Source organism: Aethina tumida, chromosome 1, assembly GCF_024364675.1.
Source record: "Aethina tumida isolate Nest 87 chromosome 1, icAetTumi1.1, whole genome shotgun sequence".
NCBI classification, from domain to species: domain Eukaryota; kingdom Metazoa; phylum Arthropoda; class Insecta; order Coleoptera; family Nitidulidae; genus Aethina; species Aethina tumida.
The window spans coordinates 53,948,294-53,962,523 of record NC_065435.1 but is presented as its reverse complement, the minus strand read 5'-3'; the positions used below and the strand labels follow the sequence as shown (position 1 = coordinate 53,962,523).

Sequence of the window (14,230 nt, the reverse complement as noted above, 5' to 3'; positions counted from 1 at the left end):
TAAGAGATGTTGGAAAAATTTGAATTTTTAAAAATATATTAAAGAGATATTAATCGTATCTAATTAATTATGATGATTAAACAAAAATAGTGGAACTTTACACTGTTCTACCCGTAATTATCATCAATTGGCGCTCTAAAATAAAATACATGATAACTTTAAATACTTTTATTTAACCTTCACCTTTTTAAAGAGCCTTTTACAATAAAAAAAGATACAAAACACAATATTCAAATGATAGGAGTAATGATTAATAAAAAAGCAATCCAATAATTGGCATTATAGATAGCAATAGTTTATTGTCATTTATCATTGACTTTTCAGGCTAATTTGTTCTAGAAACCTTAAAAATATGATCCTAAACAGGAAACTGGTACACTGCAAATTGTATTTATGATATTACTATTATTTAAAAAATATTCTAGACATTTTAATGTAATATGCATCAAAAGAAATTTGCAGTGTTCAATTTTACAGATAATATACTCACTGTTTAGGTTCTAAAAAGACACTTTAATAATGATCTGAGAAGCTGAATTTATTTAACATAAAAATAAATATTAAAATACAACAATAACAATACAAGTTTTTTTAAAAATTTATTTAAACAATTAGTGACTAGATATAAAGTGGATTTTCTTCATTCAAGTAGTTAACAGTACATATCGAAAATTTTCAAATAGATCTTTTATTTTTTCTATCTAACTAAAATGCCACAATTCTAACGCTACCTTATCATAGGGTATAGATGGTTATTATATTTTTGAAATTTATAATTTCGTTGTGTTCTCAACTCTGACTCGCTATGGCCTTTCGTATTAGTACAATCACCAAATACAATTTTCTGATTAATTATTAATTCCATAACCGTATTTTTAGGCTACCTTGTTGTATTAACATTATTAGGAGGCGAATAGCTTATTCGAGAGAGAGTTGTGGATCACAACGTAACAATTATTGCTAAATTGGCGAGTCATTTTATATTATTTATTATTAAAAAGGAACCTGCATAAATTGATTAAGGTAAAAAATGATTGGTGTTTTGGCTAGGCCGCAATGCTTTTACAGCCGTTGAACCCTTTGATATTCGATTATCCTTTAAATTTGAATTGACTAAACAGTGACTAATATATTGGGACAATAATGAGCCAATATATTAACTCTCTGTTGCACTGGTTTTAATTGACTTGGAGGATAATCGAAAAGCAAAGATATATAAACAATATAAAAAGCCTCACATAGTTATGTATTATAGTCAAATATACAAAAAAAATTATTGTATGAGTCTATTCAACTTTTCTGTATAACCGTTATATACGTAAAAAGCATGGCATTTGACAAGGAATTCGAGTTAATTGATCACTTATATTTATTTACTTTTAATTTACAATTAAAAAATACAAATAAAATACATTTATAAACTGGGAAAAAAATATGGGGGACAGTTAAAGCGAAGGCAAAAGCCTTCTTAGGTCGAGCTTTGGAGTTGGAGGTTTAATCACAAAATTTTCAAACATTCCACGTCTTCGATTTTGATTGTCTTTTTTAACATAATTTGTATTATTTTTACACTACTGCCTTGCATTTTTCATCCAGTTTATGCATGGGAAAAATAGAGATTGTTTCTCTAAGGCTACCTACATACTATATAAAGAATATCTTTCATATTTCATCCACAAGACCATCGGCCATAGTGTTTATTGCACTTCTAATTTCAAAACCACTGCATCGAACCGAACTCCATCTCCCGAAGCAATATCCTCCACCTGACTTACCCATGTCCGCGGCGGTGCGCACCTGGCGGAACGTACGGTATACACGTGCACACACTTTAAGGGCGACACGACTCACCACAATGACTCGAACTGTAACTTGTCAAATCCGGGATTGCGACGTGTCTCCCAATATTTACCGTTATATTCCCAGGTGTCGTCGCGTGGATTACTGAACCACCTGGGCTCGTACGGCAAACGCAGTTCCTCGCGTCGCTTCCGCCTCTCGCGCTGCGCCCCTTCCAACTGCAGTTTCAGATTTTCCGCGGTGGTGAGGTCGCCCTCTTCCAGAGCTCGCTGGTCCGGCCGGAAGCGCGTGTCGGTGGGCGGCAGCAGATGCTGGTCTGGGCCGAGCTCGTTCAGTTCAATGGCAAACCTTAAAGCAACACGTGTTAGTACTGCGGCTCATACAAAAACAAAATGTAATGACACGTTGTCACTTGTTTGTATGGTTACCTTGTGAATCCGTAGTAACGTTCGTGTGCTGATGGCAAGTTTCCTGCTCTCCAAATGCATCGGGCAGATGGCGCCACTCCACAATACAAAGCTTCAGACCACTTTCCAAAAAGTCGTCTGACGGGACGGTCGTTTTCATCAAAAACAGCTCCAACCACCTGAACACAATATTATTATACACACTAAAGTGGAAACAATAAACACAATACTACTAACCTCATGGCGTTTGGCAGACCAATAGCTGGCCTTATTGAAGGTCAGCTTGCACGTGATACGGCCATTGGTGATTTTCAGTTCGCCGTACTGATCAACCCAGCGTTGGCCGCTGAACAAGTTGTGAACGCACGTCGTAACTTTGTTCCAAGAGTACAAGTCACCGGTTTTAGGTAGCAGGACGTGTACCCGGCCCAGCGGTTGAAACTCCATGCTCTTGCCCCAGAACTTCGTTTTGACACGGGCATCTTGCCAGAAAGTGAAGTTTGTGCTTTCGGCATGGCATGCGCTTACAGGCGGATGGTGTGATACCTGTTCCGCTAGAAACCTGGAAGAAAAGATATCAATGATGATTTCAAATTGATTTAACAAAGTTGTACGTAGACAATAGTTTTTTTTGTGGTCCTATTTGTAATTAGATGATGTTAAAAGAAGGAGAACAATATCAAAGTTTAAGGCCATTTATTTAATTAATTGTTATGAAAGAATAAGAAAATCATAATAGGTGTTTTCTATTGAAAAAGTTAACTACAAAATTAGTTTTAAATCATCAAATAATATTAAATTTAAAGTTTGGTCGTATTAATATTGTAAAATGCTGTTAAAAGCAAAAATAATTGCAAGATCTTTTTCTGGATTAAATAAATTGCCAGAGACATTATAAATCTTTAGTTTGATAACAATGTTATTAAGGGTAGAAAATATATATTTGTTCAGTTAGTTTGATTGGTTGATGTGGTTGGGTAAAGATCCCAAAACAATATTGGTTTTCAGTTATTTCTTCAGATTTCAATTGAGATTTAATGTGCTAAGATGTTTTCTATATTTATGTTTAGGTAGTTTTGACATCTTTTTTAATGTGTTAGTTTACTTTATTTAAAGATTCGTAAAACTATAATCTTTAAACAAGGGCTTATGTTAAAGATTATAGTTTAATTTTATTTGATTTGTTTTCCTATGTGATTACAATTGATGGTTGGTTTGCGACTGATTGTGATTGGCTGATCTTCCTCCATCTAAGAAATGTTAATTAATAAAAACAAAGAATAGTACTAAAAATAACACTAAATAATAATTGTGTAATTGAGCATCAACGACATCTTTGTGTGAATGAAAAAACGTTTCCATTAATCACTTGTAACGATTTTTCAAAAGACCTTAACGCGTCTATTATTAAAATATTACTTGTTTAAAACAATTGGATTATTTTCACAAACCTGAAGCCTTTATCCTCCCGTATGCATTCGTAGGTCTCGCCTAATAGGGGATTGAACGGCTTATTTCCAGCTCTAGTCAACGTGCTTGCGTACGACGAAACTGCAAACGCCGCCACCTCCACCATTCTCTCGTACGGATCGTCCACGCCCGATGCCCGATCCAACAAATCAGAATATTCGAGTTCCTCGCAGAGACGCTGCAACACGTTTAGAGGTTCGTTTAGCGCCACCGGCATGCTGATTTGCGACAGGTCCTTGCCGATGTTGCGACTCAACAAGTTCCACAAAGACAGTCCTTCCGTCAACGGACGAGGCGCGGGAAGAACTGTCCTGCGACCCGTCAGCCCCTGATTCCCTGCAAGAAACATAAAAATACAATCACATTCAAAAACACTTATGCAGGTTCAGACTCACCGAACTCCAGATTACTTGGCGGCATGAGCTCGGCGCCCAACTCCGATTCAGAACTGATGCTGCCCTCACCACTGGACAGAGAACCAGCCTCCGAACTACTTTCAGAACGTGTCCTAACTTCCGACTCCTCGTCCTGGACCTCCTTCTCACCGCCAATTCCACCGATGGGCGTGGCCGCCTGGTCCTGGGAATCACCGCCGTAATCGAGTCGCTGTTGCTGTTGACGCCGCGCCGATTGAGGTGCACTTGCGGCGTTAGTGCCACTTTTGTCCGCAGCGCTGTTCTTCTCAGCGGGCAGGTCTTCTGCGTCGAAAAATTCGGTCGCGCTCACGCACGATGAACTATAGCTTAGGGAAGCGTTATAGGGCCGGTGCTGCGGTTGATGGGCGTTTTTAATTTGGGATATCGAGGTTTTTGGTGGTTCAAGGGTAGCGGAGCGAAAACCAACAACAGAAAAAACAAGCCTAACGTTAGATGGTACCGACAGGATTAGTTAATCTAGGGTTACTGTGCAGTCAGGGTTAATTTTATCAAACGAATTATTATTGATATTAGTTGGAAGTTACCCTCTTATTGATATTTTAAATTAATAAAAATTCAGAATACTGAATTATAACAAGCATCAAAGAAAATTGTATAATTTAACAAACTTATGTAAAATTTTGAAAATGCTTAATTTTTAATAATACTTTTTTTCTGTAACACTATCCCTGACCACAAAACTACAAATAAATAAATTGTTTTTACGTAAAAACCAACTGTATATACAGTACTATAATACTAAAGCAGATTATTTGGATCAGCGTCTATTAAAATTTGCACTAAAAAGCGCTTCTACAGATATTCCTGAAACACAAATAAAACGACCAACTGATTTAAACTGTCCCATAAATTAATGTGTGTGTATAAATTCCACATAAATTCACACAAATATTAACAAAGCCTCAAAAAAATATTGTGTATCAGAAAATGTAGATAACCTGGGCAAAAAAACTGTGTATTAGTCTAATACATTAAATTAAAAAAAAACAAGAACAGGGAGTCGATTAAGTCAATTGATTACTTTATGCCCCCAAAACAGGTGGTGCATCACACGACCGAAAACTGATCCAAACAAAATGCCACTACAATGCGAAAAAATGTTAATGGACTTGCTACTAACGTTCTCGGACAGTTGTTCCAAGGAGGACAGGTCGGTTACATCGCTGGCCTCGTGTATCGTTAACAGACGGCCTTTCAATTCGGTATTCTGCTGGAGCACGAGGTTCAGGTAGTTTTTCAAATTGACCACGCTCTGACTGGCTGCAGTGGCTGGTACTTCGGCTTCAACGGCGGCTTTGAGACGTTCTCTTTCTGTGCTTAGGCTGAATAACAGCGTTTTCAAACTACCCAGTGCTGAAAAATGTCGGTTGTAGATTAAGTATTTGGTCCGGGAACATAGGAAACTCCTATGTTCCCAACGGGTAACTTTTATATGTAGGTAAATGACAGTAATATGACTTGTTACTATAACTACTAAATAAAACAAATGACATACCAGTTTTTGCTATATTAATGAAGTCTTCTCGTAATTGGTTTTCAGTCGAAAGGGAAATTACATCAACATTGCTAAGACTATCCGGAGTGGGAATTGTGGCATTTGCTGGCACCGGTAACGTAGTCGAATTTATGGAGTTAAGTTGTTGGGGCGAGGTGGACAGACCAGAAAATGAATTTGCCTGAAAATAATGGCATGATTTAGTTCCATCTTCAATCTAGTTACACAATTAACACTTCACCATTTCGGTGCTAATATTACAATAATATTTATACCAACAACTGTGTTCAATATAAAGCAACATATCCTTATCAATAAAATCACACTAACAAAGGGATAAACTACAAATAACACAAAAAAATAAAACAAAACGAAAACCACAATTGAAAAAAGTAACGTCAAAAACAGCATAAACAACTATTAATCAGAAGAATCTTACCGAAAGGGGAGACGTATTATCGGTATCAGTGCCGGTTGAGGACTTGTTAGTGCTAAATTGTATCGTTAGATCGACGCTGCCGCCCTTCGACGACTTTTTCTTTTTCAATCCAAACTTCCTCCTGTCCTTTTTCACGCACGGCGATAACGCCTCGTTTGCACTCTGCGTTTCGTCGCGCGACATGAAACAAGACGGTTCACGATTAGACGTAGTTCTAATCAAATGGGAAGTTTGTAAATACCGATCTATAGTCCTCAGATATAGTAATAATAAATTTAAATATTTAATTATTGATGTAGTGTGTTTTATAGCCTACGCATATTAAAAATAAATGTTACTTTATGTATTTAAAAAAATTTATATATCATTTGTGTATACTTAGTAACAACTAGCTCTTAGTAGCGGAGTTTATTACTAATATGGTAATGATGAACTTTGGTAGTATTGTGTAAGCAACTCCAAGTTTTAGTTTTATGTACAAAAATAGGAAATAAAGGACAAAATTTTAGGCAATGTCCCAATGCTGTTTAAGAAAGTTTTGTCTTTCTAGGTATTCTGAGTACTCTTTTATTATTAGAGTCGTCTTCAATTTTTTGTTCAGTGATATAACGTCCCAATTCATTAATTTGGTTTTTCACTTTATTACGTCTTTAGGAAGTCGGGCAGGAAGTTTTGGAAGCCACCACCTAAACTCCTCTGGTTTTAGTAAAAAAGTTAATACATCAATGTTACTGTAAGAATAGTGATGTTAATTGCACTTCTAAAATTGTAACTAACCGTTAAATTGGTGAATTTAAGTTAGTGCTGGTGTAATAGATGGCAACAGAATGGTAGAAACATCACTAACCGACTCCTCATGTTTTGTGATCAGAATTTTAATACCATTTCGATTCTCACCTCGTTAAGTGCAATGGTGCTAGCCTCGATCTGTTGCAACAGCCTCGTCATTTTTGTGATTGTCTGTTCGATTGCCGTGGCATCGCGTTGATGTTGCTCCAAACTGACTAACGATTCCTGGAGCCAAATGCTTAAACGACCTCCCGTTACCGTGGGTGCCTTCAATCCTCTTGTCAGACTGCCATCGCGACTGACCATCTCCGGTGTCCTAGGAATGCCTGCGACAACAATTACCCGATTACAATTGAAGCCTATTTAGTGGCAAATCAGTTACACTTACTGTGGAGTCCATCTCCGGGACTGAACAGGGCGCTGAGATTCGTGCCATATGTGAGAATGTGCTGACGATAGAGGCGATGGGCGGTCAGTTGATGTACCCAACTGCCGAAAGCCTCTTCCGTTTTGGCTTTGAGGTGGTAGATGAACTCTTCGGCGTCAATGTCGATGCGGCGTCGCTTCGACTTAGTGGAAATGACGGATAGGCCGATGTCGAGGGAGCCGTGTATTTTGCCTTTGTTAATCTCGTTCGGACCTTTGCCGTATACCAGGATGCCTTTGTCGATTGTAAAGTATCGCTGAAAAAATATTCACGCATTATTGACAAAATTTTTAGGAAAAAACGAAATTGAAGAAATAGAAATCTGCCATTGTTGTTAGATACGAATGCCATATTAAGAAATATCCATCAATAAAAAGGTCGCACACGCTGTCCCATGAAAGAATGAATGAATCATAGTTATAAATACTATATTTATGTAAAAATATTGCGATTAACCAACCTTACCTTTCTCAAAGGTTACCAGATACCAGTGGTCAAATTTAAATTATCAGTTTTTTAAATAGCTTATTTATTTAATGTGATATTTTTGAACAAAACTTGGTGTTTTTAATCAAGAAATTGTTGTTGAAATGCTTTAAACGGAAAAATCTCCAAAAAGGTTAGGCAGGACATCTGATGAATTAAATTTTGGTAAACAACCCCTTATTCAAATTTTATTCATAATTTTTTAGATACTTATTTTTTTTATTCTTCGTAAATGTTATTATCGTCTGACAAAATAAATTCAACAAAAAGTGATTTGCAACAATGGCATCTTAGAAAAATTGAGCTATGCCACTTTGTCTGAACAGCCAATCAACCAATTTGGGACAGTTTAAGTTATTAATTAAATTTGTATGAACTTTTCCGTTACATTATAACGAATACAATATCTACAAAGTGGAGCTTTGTAGATAACCTCGTAATCATTAAATTGTTCGACCTTCTACGGAAACTTGCTCCCAAAAACAATATTTAAAGTTACTGAGTGATGTGCCGTCAATAAATCAATTCGTGTAACTTTAAATGTTTAATTGGAACGCTATGACACGGGCCTTTGACAAGACCAATTCTCATTTGAGTGCTTGTTTATGGGATGCCTTTGACGTAGCTAATTGCTCAGCTATTTTGGTTTTCTTTACAAAGTACAAAGCCGCATTGGTATTTAATATATTATTGCAGTGCAATTTTGTTAGCAATATCTCATGTATGGTTTGAGTAATATGCCAAAATAAAAAAATTGCTGCTTCAACGGATCGATTGGCTAATATATATATATATATATATATATTTAGATTAATATTTAAAAAAAACAACCACATTGTGGACTTGGCAAACGTTAGTATATTGCGAGTTTTGGCAATGGGACAATGCTACTTCCTTATGTTATCACGAATCGGGTCATAGAAATTGATAAAATTAAAAAAAACATATAAATACTGTTTTTATATCAAAAACAAAACTAATTTGAGAAACTAAAAATAGTCAGGCTCCGATAAAATAAATATTAGCAGTTTACTTTCCGACCGTAAAATCCGATTTCCGTATTTTGATTTGGGCAATTGGAAAACAGTCGCAATTCTTGCGGCCTGTTGCGAAACACTATCCTGCTCTGTGCCAGGTGGTCCGCGTAAATAGAGTTAGCAGTAGCCGCTTAAAATAGCTCATAAAATACATTCGAAATTTGTTACAATTAAGACGCCAAGTGCATCGAAAAAACAATCAATGGCAAGATCTGGGCCACTCCGTTCCCGTTGCCCGGAGGGCAATTTTAGCTTGCACGTATTGTCGCGAGCTGCTGTGAGGTGGAATTTGTTTGTAAACAGAACGGCGATATGTAAACAATCGAAAAAAGACGGAAAATAACGTATTGATAAGGTATTACTCATGCACAATCAATAGGCAAATATTTACTTGGAAAAAATGCAAACAATATAATAATAAGTTACCGGAAACTCGAGTATTGTCAATAATGTTAATGTTAATGTTGATTGAACGCTTATGATTAATGAACTATGGGGTGTTCCGGAACTAGTATTTATTTAAGATGTTCCCTTACTCATTTTTAGCACCTTAAGTTATCATATGGTAATGAATTTAAGCATTTTCTTTGCAGATACTGTGAAATAACGAGTGAATTTAGTTTTTTTGTTGTCGACTTTTTGTAGTATGATGATCTGAAGGACGATGGGGAGTGGATGGACTGCAGTTATTCCGTTATTTGCTTCAGAGTTACCCCTTTGTAGTGGTTTACCTCCTTCGAGTAACATTTTTCAGACTTTCTAAAAATATTTCCAACAGAATATGTTGTTAAAATAGTGCTAAACATCCTGTATATTCAATTTACCGCTATCTAGACGTAACTGATATGACCAGCTACCAGATGTTGCTGCTGGTATGAAATTATACATATGTTGTCGACTTAACACCAATGAATCATCAGTTATCATATTAAAACAGAAAATAATAAAACATATATACATTAAACTCTTTGTAAACGTAATAGAAGTAAAAATCAATTTCATCGACACGTCTAATGTCTGTGTCATTGTATGTAATTTAGTAGACCTATTACCAGCAATTGAGTAAAATTACAACAATTTAAATAAGTCCCTGTAAAAACCGACAAGGTCTGGTATAAAAGTGATTACGTTGGGGGATTGAATGTCGACGAATTCATTATAATTATATGGTTCAAAATAGTTTAGAGGCTCGTTTTACTGCTACTAACTGTTTAAAAAATGAAATATTCTAATCAATTCAATATCAGTTTAAAAATAAACATACATAGCTAACATTTCCAATTGAAAACATATCTATTATTAATTAGAATTGATCATTAGTAATCTTCGATCTATCGAAGGTATTACTGAACAAAATTATAAAAAACATCTTGTACATGTGTCCAATAATGGTCAATTAAACTATTCCACATTTTTTATACAAACTAATTAGTAATAATTTATTTATTGCACTTACATTTTATTAAGTCTGGTCAATAATTTATTTGACTAAAACAATAAAAAAGTTCCTATACATATGACTGTCTAATTTTGTCTAATTAATACTTTTCAACAATTATTCATTTTTATACAAATTAATAAATAATTATTTTATTTATTTTACTTAGTAAAATATACGTTTAGTTGATAAGATTTAATGGAATACATGACCAAATCAATGAATAAGTTCCTGTACATCAGTCCATCAATTATCATTAATAATTGATAATTTTTCATTTATATACAAATTAATAAGTAATATTTTATTCTGAATTCGATTGATAATTAGTTAATTTGTATTTGATTCTTGTTAGATTCTTACCTTATGCCATCCCTTCAGCGGCCACTTCCTCTTCTTGTGCAAATAACCATTGAACGGATCCGGCTTGTTCTCGAACCGTTGCCCGTCCTTGAGGCCCTCCATGATCTCCCATTCGGATCCGCGTCGTGCCTTCTTCTTCCGTTGCGGCTTGTCGGTGCTGGTGCCGGAAGCGCCGCCGCCGGGCACCGCCGTCTGTGTCGTCTGATCGGCCCCGCTGTCAGCGCTCAGGCTGTTCGTCTCGACGCTGGCGTCTGAATCGCTGGCCGTCACGCCGCCACCGCTGCCGCCGCCGCCCACCCTAACCTTTATCTTGTTCAACTGCGGGCTGCGCTTGTTGTCGCTGACCAAGGCCATGGTCCACCTAAAAAAGACCAGTTTGAAGTCAGATTGTGACATCAGATAGTTGGGCATGTTTGCTCGTTACTTGATGGGAAATTGAAAGATATCCTTTACGTGTGAAATTTTACATAATCTTAATTTACGGACAATTTTTAAGCGCGAGAAAAAAAATGAAATCACCGACATTAAATTTGATAGCTACGTAGAAATGACATAAATGAAGTTTGTCAACAAACAAGTAGGTTCGTAACAATCGTTAAGGTAAAAACAAAAGTAAAAAACGCAGAAGATAAGAAAGCATTTTACATAAATTCATTCTAAGTTAAATAATTATTTATTAGAACTCTTAGACTACATCATTAATTTTTAATTTTAATATTAATTATTAATAATTTCCCAATGTTATATTCTAGATATTATTTTATCTGAATTAGTCAAAAACTAGCAATTTTCAATAAAATCTCTATCTGCCGCTGATTTGGTCCATTTATGCATACTTTATAATAACATTGAATAAAAATTAAAATATAAATACTGATAAAAACAACATTTAATGTGATAATTCTGAAAATTCGTTATTTCGTATATGACTTGAAGCAACAAGGACATTGGAATCCTTAAGAACCTGAGTCTTATATATAAAATTAAACTTAACCAAAGAACATTGTTTAATTTTGAAGGACAGTTTAATATATATTCTTATGATACAGTGCTTGTTTGTGTGTATATTTTTGTTACTTTTCCTAAACAAATTACCGATGTATTTTTGTTTCTATCGATAAAGTCGTATTAAAATTCCTTTAGTCTAGCTTTTTCATTGAGAAAATGTTTAAATAATGATAAGCTAATTTAAACTGGAATGTTTTAATTGTTTGTTTCTTTTAACAATAGATTAGTTTATATAAAAAACTTCAGGTATCTTAGTATTTTAATTTTTTATCAATAAGTTTAAAATAATCAATAGACTAGCGTATTACTTATATCCTCTTAAAGTTGAATGAGTAGAATGTTATCAAACAAATTATATCTATCATAATATCCGCTGTGCAAAATATAATTTAATCTAATTACATGCTAATTATTAAATAATTGAAATAAACAGTAAGATAAGAATTATTTAAATTATAAAATAAATAAATATAATAAATATCACAACATTTAAAAACTAGACAGGTTCATAAATTTAGGCCGATTATTTTAAGAACGTTTAGTGAAAAAATTAAGAAATGTTTAGAAAAAGATATGCTTATTATACATTTTCTTGGCAAATATATTTATCATTTATAAACTGTTGAAAGTTGTTTTTTAACAATTATTTACCTCATTTTACCTTTGTCTAGTGACCTTTACTTTAGATTCTGTTAATGACGTGCAAAACAATTATTCATGTTAAAACCATATACAAACAACGTACCACTTGTATTTAACAATTATTTTAATGTAATTTAATAATTAATTTTTTTAATAGTTTTTAAAATACACATTCATGTCACATATGCCTAATAACAGTGTGAAATATGCGTATTTAATTAAATAACATACTGCTTAATTGACTTTTAGGAAGTTATTAGCAATATTCAAATATAAAATTCTGTCAATAAGTGAAAATTAAAAAAAAATAATTTGTGCTTGGTTGAGCTTTGTACACTGGAACTTGATCAATATGGGCATCTGCATATTCGCACTTAATTCCCAGTATACTGTTGCCACAAATATATACATATGTATATTATGTATACGTTAATTAATAATTCATTATTAAATTTATGGTCTATGTTAACTGTACAAAATTTAGATGTTTGTGAAAAATTACAGGTTACTCATATGCTGTTATATTAATATTCTAAATTTTAAACAGAGAAATTAAAAAACCTGTAACAATAAAAGTAATGAATTTTCAAGTGTGCATTTAGAAAGTAATTAACTCATAAAATAGAAACCTGAATTAAATGCATTTTAGGCGTCTTATTAGATTATTTGGAAAGGTGTTTATAAAAAAATGGGTTGTTTACTGTATCTAATTATAAATCTGTGCTAATATTACTGCTTTGTGTACATTATAATACGTCAATTAACAATGCAAAAATTTGTGCTGTGGTCAGTTGTACAATTGTTGTATTTTGTTATAAAAAATTATAACATCTTAATATGTAATCAGAAGTAGTATTATTGTGATGAACACCTATAATCATTAAAGTAATTGAGCTCATATGAATAAAAGCACTGCTAAATTGAAGCAAAGTATGTGTGTAATTATGCAAATGAACGCTGTTATTGCTATCTCTGTAGCAATAATGAAAATAAGCAAAAAACATTGAAAACATTAGATGACAGCCTCAAATCCATTTATAAATATAGGTTAACAGTAACGATTTTTCGTATTTACATTCAGGAGGAGGCCAACTTCACCAGTTGAACACAAAATTACAAACATGATCTTATGGTTGTTGACTAATATGCAAATAAGAATTAGCTCATACAGCGAATTTAACTAAAAACGATTCTCTTGTAATTTTATGACAACCTACCTTTCAGCAACCAATCAATTCAGCTCGCCCCAACGAATACAAACACAATGTTCATCGTTTATCCCCTCACATTTAATATACATAAAACAAATCAAACACACAAACACATAATTATCACTACGGGAACAGCTAAAACAACTATAATAAAGTCCGCACTTTAGACTTTTCTACAGAATGTTCAATGCAGTACCGCTGGTTGTCAAGGTTATATCGCGCCAACCTGGGCGATTTCCAACATTCGTTCGGTCGCATTACATAACGGATGCGTCATCATCGCTACCGGTTGCGACCACTAAGAACTATTCTCTGTTTATGCAGTTTAATTTGTTTATAATATGTCATATGATGATAAATTGTATTGTTTCTATTAAGTATGTTTACTTTAAAGCTAATAAATTTCGAAAATTTTAACAGAAACGTCAACCCACTTAGGTTGGTAACACATTCAAAAAAATTCAAATATTACAGATTCCGATTTTCTAATGGCGACTATAAATAGTTTTCTCTAGCGTAGTTTAAAATTGTGTAATCATGGTCGAATCATGAGTTTAAATTGTTTAATGGTTTGAATTTGTTTGTTATTATAAGGGTTAGGAAATTGTAATAGTTCGTTATTGCGTTTTTAGTCGCAGTGCGATTATAAATTAAAAGAAATTGGTGTTTGGTAAATTACGCTACTAAATAAAATTTATAATTTTAGCAAATTAAATATTTACAAAATACATCACCAAAATTTGGTTGCAAAGGGGAGATTTTTTTTATTATCAGGAGATAT

At 33.9% G+C, this 14,230-nt stretch overlaps 1 protein-coding gene across 4 annotated transcripts; it reads right to left on the bottom strand.

Annotated features, from left to right (window-relative positions):
* Positions 1-153: 153 nt before the first annotated feature.
* LOC109594832 (oxysterol-binding protein-related protein 3-like) lies at positions 154-13,622 on the bottom strand. Of its 4 annotated transcripts, none has more exons than XM_049964971.1 (13): positions 13,456-13,622; positions 10,589-10,949; positions 7,226-7,520; positions 6,946-7,163; positions 6,049-6,210; positions 5,610-5,790; positions 5,235-5,467; positions 4,073-4,445; positions 3,659-4,013; positions 2,445-2,769; positions 2,229-2,386; positions 1,852-2,148; positions 154-1,797 (listed from the first exon to the last, which is right to left on the bottom strand). In XM_049964971.1, exons 2-13 carry the CDS (start codon positions 10,940-10,942, stop codon positions 1,698-1,700), a joined length of 3,051 nt encoding a protein of 1,016 aa, XP_049820928.1. In that variant the 5' UTR covers positions 10,943-10,949; positions 13,456-13,622; the 3' UTR covers positions 154-1,697. The 4 variants fall into 4 exon arrangements, with proteins under 4 accessions (XP_049820928.1, XP_019865628.1, XP_049820925.1 ...); XM_020010069.2 differs by lacking the exon at positions 13,456-13,622 and adding an exon at positions 11,013-11,130; XM_049964968.1 differs by lacking the exon at positions 13,456-13,622 and adding an exon at positions 11,013-11,130 and having other exon boundaries at positions 154-2,148.
* Positions 13,623-14,230: the final 608 nt, after the last annotated feature.

Excerpts from the sequence above, each read along its gene's own strand:
- LOC109594832 (XM_020010069.2), bottom strand. The coding sequence starts at position 11,113 with ATGTCGGTGATTTCATTTTTTTTCTCGCGCTTAAAAATTGTCCGTAAA. Across the intron at positions 7,521-10,588 it reads CGCTGAAGGGATGGCATAAG|CGATACTTTACAATCGACAA; the intron begins GTAAGAATCTAA and ends ATATTTTTTCAG. Across the intron at positions 5,468-5,609 it reads CATTAATATAGCAAAAACTG|CACTGGGTAGTTTGAAAACG; the intron begins GTATGTCATTTG and ends GACATTTTTCAG.